Below are 23214 nucleotides of genomic sequence, written 5' to 3' on the forward strand. Positions count from 1 at the left end.
TCTAAAGCCGATTTCTTTTATCACCACTAACAACGGCTCTGGTCATTTCTCAGATTAATATTGTTGGATCATTTACTAGGAGAATATAAAATCTTACTGGGAAGGAACAGAACGAAAATTTACCGGGTTTTTCTAAACCTTCCAATCCTCAAAAAAAAAAAAAAAAAAAAAAAAAAAAAAAAAATAGACCGACCGGAAAACCATTAGTTTAAATATTTTATACGAGGGTTTTTCAAGGCAATTATTGAATTCATACAACCTCTTGTAGTATAAATGCTAAAGACAATCGTTAATTGGAAAAAAATATTCAAGGTAGTTATAAAGACTCCTCAGCTTCTTGCAGTTTGTTCGATACAAGGAATGCAAGAAAAAATTAGAATTGAATAAACAAAAGTTGAGAACATTAACAAATTAACACTAGGTGTATATTGAGTCCCTTCCTTTTTTTGTAGTTGTTTTAATAGTTATGCTTAGAGACTTTTTAAACTAAGCTTCATATTGTATTTCAAATACTATATTTATTTAAAAGAAACTACACACATATATATAGATATATATATCTATATATATAGAGTCTGATTACGAAGAAATTTTTGTAGTTGAGAACGATGTGTTTACGAAAACCGAAACCGATTCAACGGAATTGTTTGCGTGAGATACATTTGTTGTTTGTCACCGTTTTAGAGCGCGGGTAGCTGTGGCATATATCTTATATATCGGCCTCCGTCCGCTACAATGAACTCTCGCCTTTATCTTCTAGATGTCTCCGTACAAATGTACAGAGAGGGTACAAATCTTCATGGATCTATGGAAAAGATAGCAATAATGCTAGCCGGGTACTCTAATGCTACACGGCCAATTTACAGATTTAAAGTAAGTTGACAAGCCACATGTAGAGAAATGGTCTTCGCTGTCAGGTTGTGTTGCACGATGTAATGGCTGTCAAAACGTCGTCTTGTGTATTGACTTCTGTTACTTTGAATTTCCTTGTTTTATTTTTGCTTATTTGTATATAAAAATAGGTTGTATCTCACCAATATGAACCGCCTATGCCTAGCTCAGTATAGCCTCTACTGTTAACGGTTCGTTTCTTTAAGAGTTCATTCTAATTTATCTCGTTTTTCTTTTTAAATGTAGTTTAACCTTTTATTTAATTCCTTATTTATGATGACTAGTTCTATATATTGTTTATGGTTTGTTGGTTTTTTGTCTGTAGCTTCGACTAAATGAATGAATGACGTGAACTTGCGTGTGCTCACACTCGCTACATTATTCTCTATGGCTCATTCATACCGGACGACAGCTGCTGCTACTACCACTCTAAGCCCTCGTCACACTTGAATCTATTTCAGCCGGTATATTTATATCAAGACAGATATGTATATATTAAATGAGTGTATATGTTTACACACGCTATTAAATATATCTTGTTATTTATATTTGTAAATCGTATACCGGCATTTATGCATGTTTTGTCAAAATCCAATCAAATTTGTGTGCGCGCTTTGTTGAGAAATCTCTATTGTACTCCGACCCCCTTTTCTCCTATCTTGTTTTACTTCTTTCCCCTGCTGCATTAACTGAAGTGCTCTTTAAAAAAAATAGGGGTTTTGGTGGTGGACTTAAATGTGTCTGACCTAGTGAAATTCTCTATCTCCCATTAAGCAATCATGTCATTGTCTATTTTACAACCGTAGCCTCATCATGAGTGACAATCATATATATCGTTTGCTACATCATGTTTTAAAAATCGTCTGGCAGAGAACGTTCTTTCTCTTTTAATTTTAGATACTTTTATTATTTATTTCGAATGTTTAGCCATTTTTATGTCAATGAAAATCCCCAATAAATTGTGGACCATTTATATAATATAAATTTTCTCGCTATCAGTATTCTAAAAATGCCATTTTACACGTCTAATGCAACGAATATTTGAATGTCTTTTCATTTTTACATTAACTTATTAAATTACATATTTGACGACATTTCTTCCTTGTTGTTTTACTCGTTAATTTAGTATGAATTTAATAATTTAATTAAATTCTTTTATATATTTCTTGTATCAAATATAAATACTCGAATGTCCGTGGAAAAGAAAAAGGCACTCAAATTTGTAATGTTAAAAATTAAAACCTGATAAGAATATATATTTTTTATAGTTGTATTTCTTTATATTTAATTCATAATATTGACATGCCGCTAGACTGCTCAACTGTCATTGATTCTTCGCTTGTATTATACGATTTATTTCTGCTTTTGGTTTCATTTTCTGAAACTGCTTTAGGAATTAGCAAATAGATAATATAAGTTAAAAATTCATCATAAATTGTTTTGAAATATATTGTATCTGCTTTGTGTGCACAAGAGACTAGGAAGTAGTGAATAACTTTTTCAATCCGTAATATTGATCCCTTTCACTGTTATAAGATTATTATTACAGGTATTGTGTTTATTTTTATGTTTGATTCTCAAATAATTTACGCCAACTGTTTCTTCACTCCACAGCTAGATGATACATTAGCTTTACTAAAGACAAGATAAATATTAATCTTTTTAATTTATTAAGTTAAAAATAGTGTTTAATCACTTATAGAATAACTTTCTGTTACCTGACACTTTATAAAAGTTTGGAAACATTTAAATTAACCAGAAATTTTCACTAATCCTATCAATATAAATTTTTAAAGATTTTTCTTTTCATCTCAATTTTTTTAAAAAGGCTCAAGTCATTAAGACATGTTTGTTCCAAGTATGTAATTATTAGTTATTTATATATTGTCTCTATGACTTACATTTCTTAAAAAAATTATTAATTTAAAAAATTTTTGTAGGTCTCTGGTGAAGGACGAGTACTTGCAGGTATGTGTTTTATTTTTTCTTTCATTTTAATCATTTTTTTAAACATTGTCTTAGAAAAAGATTGTGAAATGGAGTCTAAACTAATCAGTGTTGATCCTTATATATATATATATATATATATTACATAAAAACAACAAAAGTGCATTTTGAGAACATCAAACAGGGGTTTGAAAATACCCAGTTTTATTAATTTCTTTTACGTGTTGAACCAGAAAGCCTTATTAATTCCAGGTAGATACATGGACATAGTACTGTGTAAAAAAAAACTGTTTGTGAGCAGTACTGTGTAAACTGCTCACAAACAGTTTTTTTTTATGTGTACCACAGTACACCAAATGGTAATGGAATCGTAATTTTGTTTCTGTTTTCCATGCTTGCATGTGTGAGAGGAATTTGTTGAAGCAAATTTTCTTTGGTCGGATGCCTTTCCTGTAGTCATGCCTCACCTATTTCTGTGTGAGATTATACTTCCTCTTGGCAGAACACGTTTCCACAGAAGGCTGGAAACGAATGATACAGCTTGTATGATGGTGACACTTGCTGACAACCATCATATGATGTCAGCACAGGGAGACAAACACACATATACGTATGATGGGCTTCATTCACTTTATTTCAATCAAATCCATTTATAAGGGTTTGGTCAGCTCAGAGCTATAGTAGAAGACACTTGCTTAAGGTGCTATGCAGTAAAACTGAATACCTGGTAGGGAGAGAGAGAGAGAGAGAGAGATGAATATTGTGTGTGTGTGCATATGTGTATTATATATGTATGTAAATAAATATTGACTTGAACACAAGTCAATTTGATTATATTCTGAAAGACTATCACAAGGTTCAGAAAGGCTTCTTTCTCTTTTCTCTTTGGAACAAGTTAATACTCTGAAGTGTTCTTAGTAAAATTTTTCAACTGATTATTGAACCCTTTGGTTGCCATATTTCTGTAGAAATATCTTTATTTCAATTTTGAAAATTGCATTTATCAAGTTCAAGCATTTTTACACTACATCAGTGACTCTGTATTATTTACTTGTACTGTTTTAAATGTGGAAACAGAATCTAAAATCATGAGGTCTAAAAACCAAGTAAGAATACAGAACCCAACTTGTGTTCAGGAAGAGGTCATGCTCGATATGAGGAGGAGGAGAAGTAAATGAGGAACGATGTATAATCATTGTAGGCTATGAGTGCATAAAAAATACAGGAGTTCGTTATAGGTGCTGGAGTGGCTGTGTGGTAAGACGTTTGCACTTATAAATCACATGGTTGTGGGTTCAGTCCCACTGCATAGCATCTACTATAGCCACAAGTCAACCAAAGATGCTCGTTGTATGTATATGTGTCCTTGTATCTGTGTTTGTCCCCACCACTGTTTGACAACCGGGGTTGGTGTGCCTCAGTCTCTGTAACTTAGGCAGTTTGGCCAAAGTAACCGATAGAATAAGGACCAGGCTTGATAAAAAAGTACTGAGGTCAATTTGTTTCACTATGCTCCAATTGTCTGTTTTAGTTTGGTTCCTATGGCTGGGTGCTCTTCCTAACATCAACCACTTTACAGAGTGTATTGGGTGCTTTTTATGTTACACCGGCATGGTTGCCTCTTGCGTGGCGCCAGCACAGGTGTTCATTAAGTGGCACCAGCACAGGTGTTCATTAAGTGGCACCAGCACAGGTGCTTTTTGAAAAACTTTTTAGGATGTAGTAAAAAGAAAAATATGTGTATGTAATCTAAATACCTATTTTAGAGGTGATTTTATTACTTATGTTGTTCTTAGGTACCTGCATTCATTTTGCTGATGCATGTGATCCTTTTGTATAATTCATCATTTTAACATCCACTTTTCTATGCTTGCATGGATCAGATGGTATCTGTTGTGGCATATTTTTTACAGCCAGATGCCTTTCCTGTTTCTAACTCTCACCTGTTTCCAAGCAAGTTAATATTCCCCCTTGACCAGGCATGTTTTCATGTAAGACTGGAAACAAATGACACTGTTTGTATGATGGTGATGCTTGCTTAGAACTGTAATGTTAGAATAAGGGTGGACACTCGTGTGTGTGTGTGGGCTTTGATCACCCTGAAGTTATAGTAGGCACTTGTGTACATTGCAATACAGTAGGACTAAGCCTGATACCAGTGTTGGAAAATGACCTACTTAACTATACAGCCACGCTTGTGATGTAGATTTTCTTATTGAAAATGGGACAGAGACTGGTTATAGTGTTTGACATCATCATCATCGTTTAACGTCTGCCTTCTATGCAGGCATGGGTTGGACGTTTTAACTGAGGACTGGCAAGCCTGAAGGTTGTACCAGGCTCCAATCTGATCTGGGAAGGTTTCTACAGCTGGATGCCCTTCCAACGCCAACCACTCCGAGAGTGTAATGGGTGCTTTTTACATGGCAGTACTGGCATCAACCATGCTTGAATGGTGCTTTTTATGTGCCACCAGCACGGATGCCAGTCAGGCAGCACTGGCAATGACCACGCTCGAATGGTGCTTTATAATTAGATAATGTTGAGTTGAAACATTATGACCATAGTGTTATCTCTAGGCAGAACCACCTCAGTCTGCTTGTCAGATAATATGTATCACTCTCAGCAGCTGATTAGGATTAGAATAAGCATTCAGGAAGGTAAAAAATAACTGCACCAACACTATGCAAATATTAAGATTTGCAAACACTGTCTCACCCATTGTTAACTGGAAAAAGTTAGAATGGATGTAAAAAAATAAATCTAGAAAAGTGAGACAAGTTTTTATAAAAGGTTTTATTCTGAACGTGAATTTAAACTTCACATTTAAACTAGTCATGCGTAACATGAATATTTTATCCATTTTATGTTCAAACCAGCCAGATCTGATCTCTCACACCTATCCTACAACATTATTCTAAAAGTGCAGCAGTAATGTTATTGAACTCTCAAAGCTATGGGATGATGCTTATTTAATTCAAAACCACAACAATAAATATGCTCTACACGTGACTGAAAAATCTGAATGCAAAAGGGTTAAACCATGATTTCACATACAAAATTAGTTGTTTAGCTCCAGGTCAGTTCTGATTGAGCTGACTTTTGATTAAAGACATTCAGCAATGATTTTTCCATAGATTTTCAAGGATTATGTACCCCAGATTACATTGTCCCCCTCATTTTTTTTTTTTTTTAAAGACAATTGAGTATACTGTTTGAGACAGAATTGGCTGCTTTTTTTAACTGGTCGAGTAAGCTATGAAGAGCTTCCTCCCATTCCTTCTGCATTGGAATGGTTTGTTTCTTTGATGGTTAAAAATAGAAAGCTTAATACTGTCAGGCTGCAAAGTTACTAGGGCTGGGCATGGGTAGAAATATTGACAAAGATTAATAAAAAAAATGCTGACTTCCCTTGTACTGAAACTTTAGACTAAACCAACATCAAATACTCACAGCAAGAGAGGAAACTAACTAAACAAAGTTTCACCGAGTTAGCCCTTTTCATACTAATCTGTGTGGATCCACCCCTGGTTCTATGATACAAATGCTTTGTATTTAGATTACTCTGTCAAATCATCATCATCATCATTGTTTAATATCTGCTTTCCATGCTGGCAGGGATTGGATGGTTTGACATGGAGTTGGTTAGCAGGGAGCTGTCCAGACTCCATTTGTCCATTGTGACATGGTTTCTATGGCTGGATGGCCTTCCTAATGTAATCCTCATTTATTCACATTGTTTTGAATTTAATCATGCATTATCTCATAGCTTTGAAATTTCAATGATGTGATTTAGTTTTAAAATGACATTGTAGGACAGGTGTGCGAAGCTGAATCTAGTCAGTTTGAATGTAAAACGGGTAGAATATTTTGCATTAGATGTGGCCAGTTTAAATGCTCAATGGTTAAAATAATCTTTGATCAAAATTTTGTGTTAATTTATGTTCCAAATATCAGCTTAATAATGAATTATGTTAATAAATTCATTTATTAAAGCGTGGTCGTTGCCAGAACTGCCTGACTGGACCTCGTGCCAATGGCACTTAAAAGCACCCACTGCACTCAGTGGTTGGCGTTAGGAAGGGCATCCAGCTGTAGAAGCTTTGCCAGATGAGAATGAGCCTGGTGCAGCCTTCTGGTCCACCAGTCCTCAGTCAAACCGTCCAACCCATGCCAGCATGGAAAGCGGACGTTAAATGACGGTGATGATGAGGGCTTGTAACAGGAAGGGCATCTGCTTGTAGAAAGTCTGCCTCTATGAATTCCATCCAACCATGCACCAACTTGCTCTTCCCAGTCCTTCCCTCCTAGAACATTGGACTGTTGGAATCCCTTCCTGGCTCACGTCTCTCCTGCAAGTGTTGGCTTGAAATAGTTTGAACAGAAATTAGCACCCATTGAGCTTACCAGTCTCTAATCTTTTATCTTTTACTTGTTTCAGTCATTACACTGTGGCCATGCTGGGGCACTACCTTGGAGAATTTTACTTGAATGAATCACCCCCAGTACTTATTCTTTTTTTTTTTTTTTTTTTTTTTTATAAAGCCTGTTACTCATTCTATTGATCTCTTTTGCCGAACTGCTAAGTTACAGGGCCATAAACACACCAACACTGGTTGTCAATCAGTGGTGGGGTACAAACACAGAAAAAATGACTCACATACATACACACACATGTATATATATGACAGGCTTCTTTCAGTTTCCATCTACCAGATCCACTCACAAGGGTTTGGTCAGCCCTATGCTATAGTAGAAGTCACTTGCCTAAGGTGCCACTCAGTAGGACCGAACCCAGGACTATATAGCTGGGAAGTAAACTTCTTACCACACAGCCAAGTCTTCCTCCAGAACCAGGAAGTAAAAGAGAAAAAAAATTTTACCAGAAGTATTTTACAAGCACTCTCATATTTTTAATGGTTCCAATCATTGGACTGTGGCCATGCTGAAGCACTGCCTCGAAGGGTTTTAGTTGAACAAATTGTCCCTAGTACTTATGCTTTTTTTTTAAGCCTTGTACTTATTCTGTTAGTGTCTTTTGCTGAACTACTAAGTTACAGGGATGTAAAACCAAGCCAACCCTAGTTATGAAGCTGTAGGTGTGCATGTGTGTAGTTTGATACTCAAGGACACATACACACATACATATATATGTTAGGCTTCTACACAGTTTCCATCTACCAGATTCAGTTAAAATGCATTGGTTGGCCTGGGGCTATGGTAGGACACTTGCCTAAGGTGCCGTGCATTGGGACTAAACCTGAAACTGCCTGGTGTTGCAAAGTGAGCTTATTAACCGCAGTCAATTGAACCCTTTAGCATTCATTTTACTCTTTCAAATCTAATGCTTATTTATTTTCATTGTTTTATATTGGATAATGCACTATTTCATAGCTTTGAGATTTTGGTGATGTGATTAAGTATTTTCATTGACATTGTAGAGTAGGTGTGAGAGGCCAGATCTGACTGATTTGAAAATAAAACAGGCAGAATGTTTTATGGCTGGAGATGGCTGGTTTAAATGCTAAAGGGTTAATGGTGACTTGTAACATTTGTACACAAGTTTTGCAGGAGGGTGTTTTCAATTTAATTGACTCTTAGTACTTGTTTGGTATTTTGGAGGCGAGATGGCTGAGTTCCTTTCGAGTGTTGGAGTGTTGGGCCTCATGGAGGCAAAGTGGCTGAGATCCTTTTGAGTGTTTTGGCTCACGGAGGCAATGACCAAGACCTTTGGCATTATGTTGTGCTTGAGAAGAAGACCCATCAAGCCGAGCAAAATAGCAGTCATGGCAGAGACCGGTGTCACGTAAAAGCACCCATTACACTCTCGGAGTAGTTGGTGGTAGGAAGGGCATCTAGCTGTAGAAAACCATGCCAACTCAGACTGGATCCTGGTGCAGCCTTCCAGTGTGCCAGCCCAGTCAAAGCGTCCAACCCATGCCAGCTTGGAAAACGGGTGCTAAATGATGATAATCCTGGAAGGATAAAAGTCACTATTGACATTGGTAGTATTTGAAGTTCGACCACAGACTGTAGCTAAATACCGAAAGTTATTATCATAGGCACAGGCACGGCTGTGTGGTAAGAAGCTTGCTTCCCAACCACATGGTTCTGGGCTCAGTCCCACTGTGTGGCACCTTGGGCAAGTGTCTTCTACTAGAGCCTCGGGCTGACCAAATCCTTATGAGTGGATTTGGGAGACAGAAACTGAAAGAAGCCCATTGTATATATTTACATACATCTGTATTTGTCCCTCACCACTGCTTTACACCAGTGTTGGTTTGTTTACATCCATGCAACTTAGCAGTTTGACAAAAGAGACTGATGGTACAAGTACTAGGCTTAAAAAAAAAGTACTGGCACTGACTCAGTCAACTAAAAATTCTTCAAGGTGGTGCTGCAGTCTGGCCGCAGTCTAATGGCTGAAACGAATAAGAAATCAAAGCTGAATCCTTGAAATAACTGGCTTTCTGACAGTTGTACCAACCCACCTAATGCACTCTGGCTTTGTTTTGCATATAGCCTTAAGTTTGCTTTGCAACCACTTCGTTCTGGGTCCAATTCCACTGCATGGCACCTTGGACAAGTGTCTTCTAATGTTGTCTTGATCTGACCATGCTTTGTGAGTGAATTTGGTAGATGGAAACTGCTTGGAAGCCTATCATATATGTGTGTATCTTTGTGTTTGTCTCCCTCACGCATTGCTTAACAACAGGTGTGTATGTTCCTGTAACTTAGTGGTTTAGTGAAAAGTTTTGATAGCATAAGACTTAAAAATTAAGCACCTCTGTGGCATGTAAAAGCACCCATTACACTCCTGGAGTGGTTGGCGTTAGGAAGGGCATCCAGCTGTAGAAAACCATGCCAAATCAGATTGGAGTCTGGTGCAGCCTTCCAGTGTGCCAGTCTGGTCAAACCGTTTAACCCATGCCAGCATGGACAATGAATGTTAAATGATGATGCTGAAGTTGATTTGTTTGGCTAAACCAGTATTTCTTAAGCAGGGTCCACATGACCCTTGGGAGTCTATACAAGATTTTGTTGTTAAAATTTATCTTAGGGGTGGTTGTGTGGTAAGTAGCTTGCTTACAAACCACATGGTTCCGGGTTCAGTTCCACTACGTGGCACCTTGGGCAAGTGTCTTCTACTATAGCCTTGGGTCGACCAAAGCCTTGTAAGTGGATTTGGTAGATGGAAACTGAAAGAAGCCCGTCGTATATATGTATATATATGTGTGTGTGTGTCTGTGTTTGCTCTCCCCCCCACATCGCTTGACAACTGATACTGGTGTGTTTACGTCCCCATAACTTAGTGGTTCGGCAAAATCGACTGATAGAATAAGTACTAGGCTTACAGAGAATAAGTCCTGGGGTTCATTTGCTCGACTAAAGGTGGTGCTCCAGCATGGCCATAGTCAAATGGCTGAAACAAGTAAAAGAAGGAGAGAGAATAAGCTGTTTTTACTTCTGCAATACACAAAATTTTAAGAATTCTTAAGAAAAGAATTTTTTTTATAGAATTCTTAATTATAAAAATAAAATAGGATTTTTTAAACCTCAAATGGCAAGGGGATGGGGTAAAGTAAAATGGGAATCAAAGGGGTCCATAGGTAAAAAAATGGTTGAGAAACATTGCACTAAACCAGCGGTTCCCCATGTTTTTGCACTCTTGACCCCTTAACCAAAAGCTTGAAAGCCACACGACTCCCTACTATCAGCAGCTTGATTTACATTTTAATTAATATTATCCCAAGCCACTTCTAGCAAGGCTAAACGACTCTTCCCCCTCCACCCGGCTGGGACGGGGGGCACCAGTTGGGAGTGCTCCAGCATGGCTGTAGTCTAATGACTTAAACGAGATAAAACAAGAGAAATTCAATGTATTTAAATAATGATGTAAGGGAAATAATGAAAAATGGACCAAAGACATGAATTTGGATAAGTTGAACCATTTTTGATACCATATACCTGTTGAAATACACTGCTTTTGTCTTAGTTAATTTCGAAAATTATAAAGAATTTAGTGAAATATCTTACATCATTAAGCTGTTGTCATGCCCATACTGGTGCTATGTAAAATTGATCTGAAATAAACTAATTACACTTCTACAGTACACAATATTTTAACAATTTTTTAAATATAATTCCTAATAATGTTGTAAAAATATGAATTTTTAAACATCAAATGGCCAAAGGGGTCCATCCGAGTAAAATGGGGATTAAGGAGGGGTCCCTAGGTGAAAAATGATTGAGAACCACAGATTTAAACCTTTCATTGCTGTATTTCTGTTGAGATGCTCTGTGTTTCTTTCAATTAATTTTAAATATAACAAAGAATTTAGTAAAATAACTTAGTCATCATTCAGCTAGTGTTAGGAACATAAATTGTGACTAAGGTTTGGTGGAAGATTTTAATTCTAAACTTATGAAAACAAGACATTTGTACTCAGAGCCACAGCCAGTTTCAGCCGGGTTGGTACCGAAAGGGTTAAGAGAGATTCTAATTTCGTGAAATTATCTCCCCTTTACTTAGTGTCTCCAAGACTCTGCATTAGATTTTTTTTTTCCTTTCAATAATTATTTTGTGTGCAGCACTCAGTACATCTCCCTTTAACCTAGTTAAATAAGACTTGCAAAGGAAAGAATTAATTTAGATGGCACATTACAACTAGCATGTTATTAATCTTCTAAATGTAGAATGGCAGGAACTTGTCTGCAGCGGGTGGTGGTGTCAACTTTGTTTTTTAACCCTCTGCTGTTGATAAAATAACTACCATTCAAGGTCAGTTCAACTGATTATATGCTCTCCACCCCTCCCACATATCTCTTTTACAATTTATGGGCATGTGCTAATATTGTTAAGCTAATGTTTAATAATAATAATCCTTTCTACTATATGCACAAGGCCTGAAATTTTTGGGGAGGGGGCCAGTCGATTACATCGACCCCAGTACTCAACTGGTACTTAATTTATCGACCCTGAAAGGATGAAAGACAAAGCTGACCTTGGCAGAATTTAAATGCAGAACATAGCAACGGCAAAATACTGCTAAGCATTCCATACAGTGTGCTAACAATTCTGCCAGCTCACCACCTTTATAATAATAATAATATTGGCAAGCTAGCAGAATTGTTAGCATGAGGAGCAAAATGCTTAGCGGCATTTCATCTGTCTTTGTGTTCTAAGTTCAGATTCTACCAAAGTCGACTTCACCTTTCATCCTTGCAGGGGTCAACAAAATTGACTTAACCACTTCCCCAAATTTTCTGGCCTTGTGCCTAAACTTGAAACCGATATTATTATTATTATTATTATTATTATTCTTATTATTAAGCATTACTAATCCTTGAATAATCCTTTCTGCTGTAGGAACATGGTCTGAAATTGTGGTGGAGGGGGCAAGTCGATTACATCGGTCCCAGTATGTAACTGGTATTTAATTTATCGATCCCTGAAAGAATGCAAGGCAAAGTTGACCTCAATGGAATTTGAATTCAGAACATAGCAACGAGCAAGATACTGCTAAGCAATTTATCCAGCGTGCTCACAACTCTGCCAGCTCACCGCCTTACTAATCCTTGAATAATCTTAAGCGTTTTTATCTGGCTGCATTTTAAATCTCTAGATTAACCCTTTTGTTACCATATTTTTGTTGAGTTATACTATCTTTCATCATCTTTTAACATTCAGTTTTCCATGCTTGTTGGAGCAGAGGGAATTTGTTGAGGCAGATTTTCTATGGCCTGGAACCCTGTTGCCAACCCTCACCTGTTTCAAGGAAGGTAATATTACCCCATAGCCAGACAAATGTGTGTGTATGTTTATATAAATTTATATCTATGTATGTATGTATATATATACATACACACACACACAACAGGCTTCTTTCAGTTTTTGTCTGTCAGATCCATACACAAGACTTTGGTCAGCCCAGAGCTATAATTTAAGACACCCAAGGTGCTACACAGCAGGACTGAACACAAGACCACATAGATGGAGAGCAAACTTCTTAACCACATGTCTTTGCTTTAGTTAATTTCAAAAATAATAAATTTAGTGAAATAAATTTTATGGTGGTTTTAATTTAGATCACTTTAACCGTTTAGCATTCAGATTGCTCTGTCAAATGTAATGCTTATCTATTCATATTGTTTTGAATTGATCAAGCATTAGCTTATAGCTTGAAGATTACAACGATGTGTTTATTTTTGAAATGACATTGTAGGATAGATGTAAGATGCTGGATCTAACCAGTTTCAACATAAAACCGGTACAATATTTGGGTCCTAATACAGCTGGTTTAAATAAGTTTGTATCCTAGAAGTAAAGGCAGTCTCAGGTTGGTTCATATCAAAAGGGTTGACACAGCTTTTGCAGAGATTCCATGTTTATTTTGATGTTTAACTTTGTGTTGCTCTCTTGCAAATAAGCTGCTTAAATTTGAGAAAATAAAACCAGAATCATTTTTACCACATTCATATGTGCATAATGGGCTTCCTTCAGTTTCCATTTTCTGAATTCATTCACAAGGCATTGGTTGGCCCAGCGCTATGCTAGAAGAAAATTGCTCAAAGTGCAGCACAGTGGGACCGAACTTGAAACCATTTGATTACAAAACGATTTTCATAACCACATGACCATGCCACACTCCTCATCATCATCATTTAACGTCCGTTGTCCATGCTGGTATGGGTTGGACGGTTTGACAAGGGCTGGAAGGCTGCCCCAGACTCCAGTCTGATTTGGCATGGTTTCCTATGGCTGGATGCCCTTCCTAATGCCAAACACTCTGGGTGCTTTTAGCCGTTCATCGTATTTGGGGTTGATAAAATAAGTACCATTTAAGCACTGAGATTGATGTAACCAACTAGCCTCCTCCAAGAAAATTTAACCTGTTCTGGCCCCTTCCTTCATACTCTTACCTTTCATCACCTAGCATTAAAGCTGCTTCCCTCACTAATGTAGCCCCTAAAACAGCCAAGTGGGACCTTTGTCTTGTGAGCTACATGACAACTTCAATAAGTGCAGTGCAAAAAAAGCACCCAGTACACTCTGTAAAGTGGTTGGCATTAGGAAGGGCATCCAGCCATAGAAACCATGCAAACCAGATACTAAGCATAATGCAATCCTTGGACCCATCAAATCTTGTTGAACCATCCAGCCCAGCCAAAATAGTCATCCTGTTTTATGTTCAAACTGACATGATCCAGCTTCTCACACCTACCCTACAATGTTAGTCTAAAAAATATAGTCATGTAATCAAAATCTCAAGGCTACAAGATGATGCGTGATTAATTCAAAACAATGAATAAATAATCCTTACATTTGTGATAGAATAATCTGGATGCTAAAGGGTTGAATGATGATATTTAAAGAGTTTCTCATTTTTAATTTTTTTAATTGCATCTTTTTTTTTTTTTCTTTTCAGTTTTTGAAGTGAACAACATCCTTGGATTGGAACGAACTGTTGCTGGGCTATGGCGAATGGGTGGCGTAAATGTTGTATGTACACCGTTGCGCACCTATGAAGCTGTGGCTCAATTTCTTGGTGTTGACGGATCTTTAATCTCACCTACTGTAGCACCTTTGCAGTCAGTTGAAAAAAGTCTATATTGGTTAGAATGTTTGGGCAATCCTGGCTGTAAGTACAGCTTATTTCATTTTGTTTTGTTACATTAACCAGAGTGTTATCCGTCATTTGATAGGGAACTTTGGAAGTACTCTTTTGCCACCATGGGTAACAACCAGGGAAAATGGCATACATACAAAAGAATTATAGTTTAACTCTTATCAAATTTCTTGGTGCTTACATAAAATGGTGAAATGAATAAGTTTTGAATGAAAAATCATCACCATCCTCATTTAACATCCGTTTTCCATGCTGGCATGGGTTGGATGGTTTGACTGTAAACTGGTAAGCTGGGGAGCTGCACCAGGCTCCAATCTGATCTGGCAATGTTTCCACAGCTGGATGCCCTTCCTAATGCCAACCACTCAGGAGAGTGTAGTTAGTGCTTTTTACATGCCACCAGCATGGGTGCCAGTTATGTAACACCGGCATTGGTCACAACTATGATCTCACTTGGCTTGACAAATCTTCTCAAACAAGGTATATTGCCAAAGGTCTCGGTCACTTGTCACGGCCTCCGTGAGGCCCAATGCTCGACTGGTGCTTTTTTATGTACCACCAGAACAGGTGCCAGTGATGTGACACTGGCAAAGGCCATGACTACAATTTCCTTTGGCTTGATGGGTCTTCTCAAGCACAGCATATTACCAAAGGTCTCAGTCTCTTGTCATTGCTTCTGTGGAGGCCCAATATTCATTTTTAAATATTGTAAATCTTTAGACAAATTCCTGCACAGGAAGTTCTTATAACAACAAACAGAGGATGGACCTTTCAAAAGTGGTTGCTATTTTTGTCGGGGTTTGGCTATCATGTGTCTCTGTAATGATGAAATGCCATCACTTCCACAGTTTCCATAGTAATGAGGATAAACCAGAAGTGTAGTATAGGCAGGGAAAGTTACTGATCCTGGGTCACTCAGGTAATAATGTTGTCCATTGTTGTTGCACTTTGAGAAATGATGGCTGTGTCTCAGAAGGCATACTCGGACACAAGCTGACATTCACTACGTTGGCAAGTATGGTGAAATCTATGTTCTGCTGAGGAAATATGAGAAGACAGAAGCATGTCTGGAATTGTCTTAAAACAAATCTCTCTTTTGTATAGCTCCTCCCATAACTACTGTCATTTATTCCCTCTCCTCCTCTCTTGTCCTTATGGTTCTTTCTCTCTACTCATCCTACACCTCTTATGTTAGCTCCCTCTGTGTCTATCTTTTACTCTCTCTCTCTCTCCTTCTTCCCTCATTTTTTACAATGTAGAAAGCTTTGGAGAAATCCACTAACCTGCATTTCTATTGACTGCTGGGCCAGATTAAGACCCATGGAGGCCCTAAGCACTTAAAAGATTTTGGTGTCCCCACTTATAGATGTCATTCAAAATATAAACAATGATAAACCATAAAATAAATTTTCATTCTTCAAAATGAATCAAAACATTGAAATTCCCTCTTTATTTATATTTGAAAAGTTTTTTCCTATTTTTTTTTAATTGCAAAGTCTTTGATCACCATGAACACTATGAAATTATATTCCTGGTCACATAAATCACTTTGAATATTATTTTAGCAAATTCAGTGATTTATTTTGTGCTGTAAACCATTTACAATTTCTGTGGTACCCCTTGATGCTCTAAGCACTTCCTTATTTTGCTGATTGGCTATTATTAATTAGTATATAGAAATAATTGTTACATTTTCTATTCATTACCTTTTGCCAGTATGAATTTGTTAATTCTTTTTTTTTTTTTCTGAATTAAAAAAAATTTGCATGAATTCTTGGAACTGGTTAACTACTCCATGATGAAGAAGTTGTATATCTTGGTTAGGGCTCTCGAGACAGGTAATGTGTAAAGTCACATCTGGAGGAAAATTTTAGAATTCTATCTCCCCCCACCTCCTTTTAATCAGTTACCCATTATTCTAATTACTTTCACATGATTAAACCTCCATGTTTCTCTTTGCTGGAATGAATTAAATGTTTGTTACTCACAAGCTCTTCTAACTACTAGTATCTTTCTCAGACCTAATTCAAAGTTTTTCTTATATCTGTTACTTGGATTTAATCTTGTATTAATATTTAAGTTTTGATAAATATATCCTTTTTTGTAATTAACAACTGTTACCCCTAATTTCCATCTCATTGCTCATAAATTGTTTTATTTATTTCCCATCAGCCTTTGCAAATCTCTCACTGTTACTACTCTGCATTAATCACTAAAAGTCTCTCTCTCAGTCTTAACTGTAAGTTTTGGCAGTCATTGCTCAACCCACCCCAATCACTTTGCTCCCCGCCACCCTTTTTCGGTTAATCTCTGAAAAATTTGTTTCATTTGTCAGCTGTTCTTTTAGTCATAGGAGCTGTTTTGCACTTTGTGAGCTACAAGGTAACCCTACAAGTGTTGGTGCCATGACAAAATGCACCTTGTACACTGTAAGTGGTTTCCAAATTGATTGAGCAGCAACACTGCAGGACTTGAGAGGGCTCTTTAGATATGCTGAGGATAAGGCAACTTCTATAGTGCTGGTGTCATGAAAAAAAAAAGTGCCTTGCACACTCTGTAAAGTAGTTGGTATTGGAAAGGACATTCAGCTGTAGAAACCATGTCAAATCAAGTAAGACGTTGTTCTCCTATTTGTTGAATCTTCTAACTCATACCAGCATGGGTAAATGGATGTAAAAGGATGATAATTCTACAAGTTAGTGAAACACTTTCTAGCTCTTTTGTTATTTTGGTTGGAGATATGCTGTGCTTGAGAAGACCGAGCAAGCCAAGTGAGACCATAGCCATGGTCTAGGCCACTGTCGCATAACTGGCCCATTCAAGAGTACCCTTCAATCATTGGGCAATATGCTGTGCTTTCGAAGACCTGTTGAGCTAAGTGAAATTGTTGTGGTTGTTGCCGGTGCTGCCTGACTGGCATCTGTGTTGGTGGCATGTAAAAGCACTATTCAAGTGTGGTTGATGCCAGTACAACCTTACTGGCTCCCGTGCTGATAGAAAGTAAAAAGCACCCACTACACTGAGTGGTTGGCATTAGGAAGGGCATCCAACTGTAGAAACCTTGCCAGATCAGATTGGAGCCTGGTGCAGCCTCATGACTTGCTAGTCCTCACTCAAACTGTCCAACCCATGCCAGCATGGAAAGTAGATGTTAAACAATAATGATGATTCTCTAAGCAAATTTTGCTTTTGCTGTTTGATAAAAAAAAATCTGATATTTTTCTTCATCATTTTATTTTGTGTAAGATTGCAGTGCTCAGTCTTTCTGACTTGCACTGGAGATTGACAAAAAGAAGCTACTGGTATATATTGCATGGACAGTTTTAAAAATCCCCACCTATTTTAACACAGCCCTCTGTGTACTTAATATACATTCACTGCTGAGGGGCAAGTTGCTGTGGGTTGTCATCTGAGATAAAATCTCTTATGGATATACTGTGTTTAAAAAGGCAATATATAGCAGAAAGAGACAAAACAACCTTCATGGCACAGCTAATGAGAACACCAGATGCATTTTGGCTTTGTTTCGCCTTGTCAATGATGTCTGCTTGCAGCCAGCCACATGCCTAGTGAGATTTGTCACCTCTGATACAGAAAACAATGAATAGATAATCTGGTGTATACAAGTATTAAACTGAAATAGCTGTGTGTTTATCATATTTAAAATCATATATACACCATTGACAGGCAAGTTAGTGCAGTTTTTGCCTAAGATAAAATCTCTAATAGATGTACTGTGTTTAAAAATACAATGTATATCAGTGGGACTGTTGCTCACCTTAAAATAGTTACCTGTGTATCATACTAAATGTATATACTCTGTTGAAAGGCATGATGCTGTGGTTTTTGCCTGAGAGAAAATCCTTTCATAGACTTGTGTTAAAAACACCAATATATATTGGAATGAAATGGGCATCATTGCACCAGTGACTCATGTTCAGTGGTATTTGCTGGAGCTAGCCAGGCTGTAGAAAACTTCAGTGAACACAATCGAAACATTAAATTAAAATAGCCACCTATTTTTCATACTAAATGTATATACACTCCAGAAAGTTACAAGTTTTGTTTAGGTATGTGATAAATTGGTACATGTTACTGACAAGCCTCAAAAAAGGTGAAATGCATCTGTTGTTCTCATGATGTTCATTCTGCATTACTATGTATATTGTGCTTTTATCACCTGTGTGAAGAGATTTTCTCCCTGACAAAAAACACGGCCACAGGGTCTTTTTACATTTAGATGATTGTTTTAATTTAATGGTGCTTTTTATGGTGGCATGTAAAAAGCACCATTCGAGCATGGTGATTGCCAGTGCTGCCTGACTGGCTCCCGTGGCACATAAAAAGAACCATTTGAGCATGGTTGATGCCAGTACTTCCTGACTGGACCTTGTGCTGGTGGCACATAAAAAGCACCCACTACACTCTCAGAGTGGTTGGCATTAGGAAGGGCATCCAGCTGTAGAAACATTGCCAGATCAAATTGGAGCCTGGTGCAGCCTTCTGGCTCGCCAGCCCTCAGTCAAACCATCCAACCCATGCCAGCATAGAAAGCAGACGTTAAACAATGATGATGATGATGTCTTAATTGCATATGTCGACTTTAATTTAGTCATGATATAAACTTTTTAGGAAATGGTCTTCCTCCAATTGTAGATAATTTTCATTTACTTTTGCAAGATTTGGTGGCTTTTCAATGCATCTGTCCCCCTCCTCCCTTTTTTTAAACATGCTATTATCTGGTTGTGTTGTTTGGAGATAGATCTCTATATTGTTATCTTTGTGATTATGCAGAGAGAAGCGTATTTCATCTTATTAATTATTCACATATAATTTCTGAATTACTCTAAAACACCCCTCTTGTTTTTTTTTTTAAGAATCTAATTTTGATTAAATATTATAGCTATGTATCTTCACTATAGCAAGACACTTTATGCTTGCCCCTTTCATATGTTCCCCCTTCCGATACTTGACATAAAACCACATCCCTTTCCCCCAGACTCTGCCCCCCCCCCCTCGCCAGCTGAAGGGATCTTTTTCCTGTCTTTGCAAGTTACTTGGCAACCTCACTAATGCTGGTAGCACAAAAAGAGCATCCAGTACACACTGTAAAGTGGTTGGTGTTAGGAGGGCATCCAGCTGTAGAACCCTTGCTGAAGCAAACATTGGAGCACAATACAACTCTTTGACTTGCCAGATCCTCTCAGACTGTCCAAGCCATGCCATCCTGGAAAGCAGACATTAATTGGTAATGATAATGATGAGAAAGCTCCTTTTTAATCAGGGATGTAGATTTAATCTGTATTCTTGAATGGATATTATATTAGCTTTTGAAATTAAACTGTCTGAGCTAATAATCACTTAATCTTAATCCAAGCTGTACTATATCCATTAAACTTCTTTCTTCTGTCTGACCAAAAATAGTTGTCCCATCTTTTTTATTATTGCTTGCATTAGAACAGTGTCTGACGGAGTGTAAATGTCCATATTTACCTCAAATCCTAGTATTAAATAAATGAAAATGTAAAACAGCATCCCCTGTTATAAAAATAAATGCCATTGTGCAAATATATTTTATATTTTTAGGTAAAATACAATATATTGATTTGTAGTTTGAAAAAAAATTTTTTTTTTTAAAAAGATTTATTGTAATATGTTTTCGTTTCAGGTGACACAGTGAATGAAACTCTTGAGAAATGGAAAGATGGTGCTTCAGTTGTACTGAGCTACCGAGCTCAACAACATCTTGAGATGGACATCTACAAAGTTGTGGCTGAACAAAAGGTGAAGAAACTTTTATTTTTAAAAATAATTTGGTTCATTTCATTAGTCTTGACCTGCACTTGGGTAGCTCTTATAACACATTATATGGCACATTTAATATCATTATATAACAGTTTTTTTTACTAAAATTTTGTAACATAATTACTAGGTCTGGTTTGGTTAATTTAAATGATTTCATTTCTTTCTCTCCCTCTCATTCATTCAGGATTTTTCACAATAAAGGTTTGGTGGAACTGGTTGATTTCCTGAATTATCAATCAGTGAAAATATAACCATTTATGATGTTTGTTAAATTATTCTTTTAGTAGCGCCACCTGATTTATATTGTCACATGAAGCCATGTTAGCCAAAGGTTGCTCACGATAGTGGAATAGCTTTGTGTGTTTACATTCAGATTGTCACTTTTTTTATTTATCAGTCATATTTAATTAGTCTAGATCCTAAATTTAATTTGTGAGAGGTATTTGAAATTAGCTGATCAGGAGTGGTGGGACTTGTCAAGGGCTCCATTTAGGGTCAGATAGCAGAAGATGGTCCTGTGGCTCAACAAATACAGGTCTTATAGATGTCACATGTGCTCATTAGTCTGTGGACATACTTTAATGTCGTGTGAACTTGGTCCTCTGGCATAAGGGCTAAATAGGCCCTATACCTCAAGAGCCTAGTTAAGTAAGCTGGCAGAAGGCAACAGGGAACCACTGCTGTATCTTGCCCAAGGAAAATCATGAATTTTTTCAGTTTGTTGAAGAGGTCCCTAATTGCCAACCCTTGTATGGCACAAGGGAGAGAATGAATGAGAGACAGAAATTTTCAGCAATATTTTAATCAAAGGATAATTAGAGAAACCAGGAATTTGTTTTAAAGAACTATTTGTTCTTGACATTTGCTGTGATTTTGCCTTCTTAAATTAAATGTCTTTTGTTGTTTAGTGTGAAAACTCACTTTATTAATGTATTTGAATTGATTATTTTTTCTTTTCTTTTTATATTTTAGTTTCACTTATTCCTGGCTGTAGAAGACCCTGGCGACGTCGATAAACTCTCCTTTATGTTGTCCTCAGTTTTGACACCATACGGAGTGAAAATCCATTGCCGAGCTCTTCAAGTCTTAGATGATTACTCCAAAAAAGTGATGAAGGAAAATTTGTAGTTTACCAAATAAATTCCTTTGTTTTTACCAATGCCTTATTGTTTCATTATTAATGACAATATTTCGCTTATTTCTATGCAGTTATGGTGTTTGTTAATATGTACATAGGAGGTTAAACAACATATTTAGTCTTCTCAGTGTGACTTATAATTTAGGTTTGCAATTTTTCAAATGGAATAATATTTTGTTTTCAGAGTTTGCCTTATCTGGATTGTAAATAACTATCATCATCATTGCAATGAATATCATATCATCTGAATTCATGTTTGCATGAGTCAGATAGAGTTCAGTGAAGGAGACTTTCTATAGTTGGATGCCTTTCCTGTTACCAACCTTCACCTGTTTCCAAGTAATAAAATGAAGTAAAAACTGTCAAGACCACATATTTAAGAAGATAAAAATGAAGTAAAAACTGTCAAAACCACATATTTAAGAAGATAAAGTGTTTTCTGGGTTGATGTTCAATACTAGGTTACCAAAATCCATGTGTTATCTTACAAATCAGAAACAACATTGCAGATTCCTTTCAAGCTGTATGGATAGGGTGTTCATTGTGTACAAAACTGTCTTTAACTGTTTTGTTACCATACTGCTGTTGAAAAACTGCTGCATTTATAACAATGAAAAATTTAGTGAAATAAGTTTGTCCTTATTAACCCCTTGCCTGCCATAGGCCCCATTTGGGGATCTGCTAAAAACAGTCTCCCTGCCGGTTCGTTGTATTTAAAGTAAATTGCTTATGTGCATTGCATTTGCAGAGGTGTGTTTAACAATATTTAGTAGTTAAAGTTTGTCATTATTAGCTCTGGTTAATTCTAGAGGACATTTTATGTCGTAAATCGCAATTGTTGAACTACAAAAATATTGACGGTTTTGAAAACGTTTTTTTTTTTTTTTTGTATTTCCCATCTATATCATTTATTAATATTTGAGACTATAGTTTCAAAAATAAAATGTTTATTATTGCAATTTAATAGAAAAGGATAAATGTGCTTTTATCCAGCAATCCCCATTTGGGACTTTTTGAAAAATTTATCATAATTTCCAAATTAATTCACATATGAAGGAAATTTAAATACTATATATTATTTTAACTCCTCAGACACCTGGCAAGGCCAAAAAATATGAATAAAAAAATTTGGCAGTTAATGGGTTAAGCTGGCGTTTGGAACATAAATTAATATAATGCTTTAATGGAAAGTTTAATTTAGATCATTTTAATCTTTTTGTCACCATATTTCACTTGAAATACACTGTCTTAGGGTCAGTTTGGAACATTAACTCGAAATTTTGAGAGAAGGTTTTAATGTAGATCACTTCGAAACAGGAAGTTTGTGTTGTAAAACTAGAGGAAATCTCTTCTAAATCAAAACATAATTTTAGCCAAAAGAGGCAAGCTGAATTTTGTGACAGTAGGCTAACAGTTGGCTTTGATGCTTATCCAATGTTTATATCTATTTCTTAAACGTTCAATACTAGGTTACCAAAATCCATGTGTTATCTTACAAATCAGAAACAACAATGCAGATTCTTTTCAAGCTGTAATGGATAAAGAAGGGAGCAAACTCTTACAAACGTTTTGCCTGTCAATTCACTGTTTAAAATACAAAGCAGGATAGAAAAATCTCCAATATCTTAAACGACCATAGGTGTGACCAAGTGAGGTCAATCAATATGTTACATATTTAATTGATAGTTAAACAATATTGTTATTGTTAAATTTATATTTATTGTAAGCAAATCAAAGAAAAAGATCCCATCACCTTCAACATAAACCTGGACAAATTTCTTCAAGAGATACCAGATAAGCCAC

At 36.6% G+C, this 23214-nt stretch overlaps 1 protein-coding gene across 1 annotated transcript; it reads left to right on the top strand.

The window, feature by feature from the left end:
• The first annotated feature begins 646 nt into the window (after nt 1-646).
• On the top strand, nt 647-21428 carry LOC106880103 (uncharacterized). Its single transcript, XM_014929919.3, has 5 exons — nt 647-873; nt 2832-2859; nt 14268-14480; nt 20137-20252; nt 21246-21428. Exons 1-5 carry the CDS (start codon nt 736-738, stop codon nt 21399-21401), a joined length of 651 nt encoding a protein of 216 aa, XP_014785405.1. The 5' UTR covers nt 647-735; the 3' UTR covers nt 21402-21428.
• The last annotated feature ends 1786 nt before the right edge of the window (nt 21429-23214 follow it).

The sequence above is a fragment of the Octopus bimaculoides genome, chromosome 1 (genome assembly GCF_046866305.1).
Source record: "Octopus bimaculoides isolate indiv1 chromosome 1, ASM4686630v1, whole genome shotgun sequence".
In the NCBI taxonomy this organism is placed as follows: domain Eukaryota; kingdom Metazoa; phylum Mollusca; class Cephalopoda; order Octopoda; family Octopodidae; genus Octopus; species Octopus bimaculoides.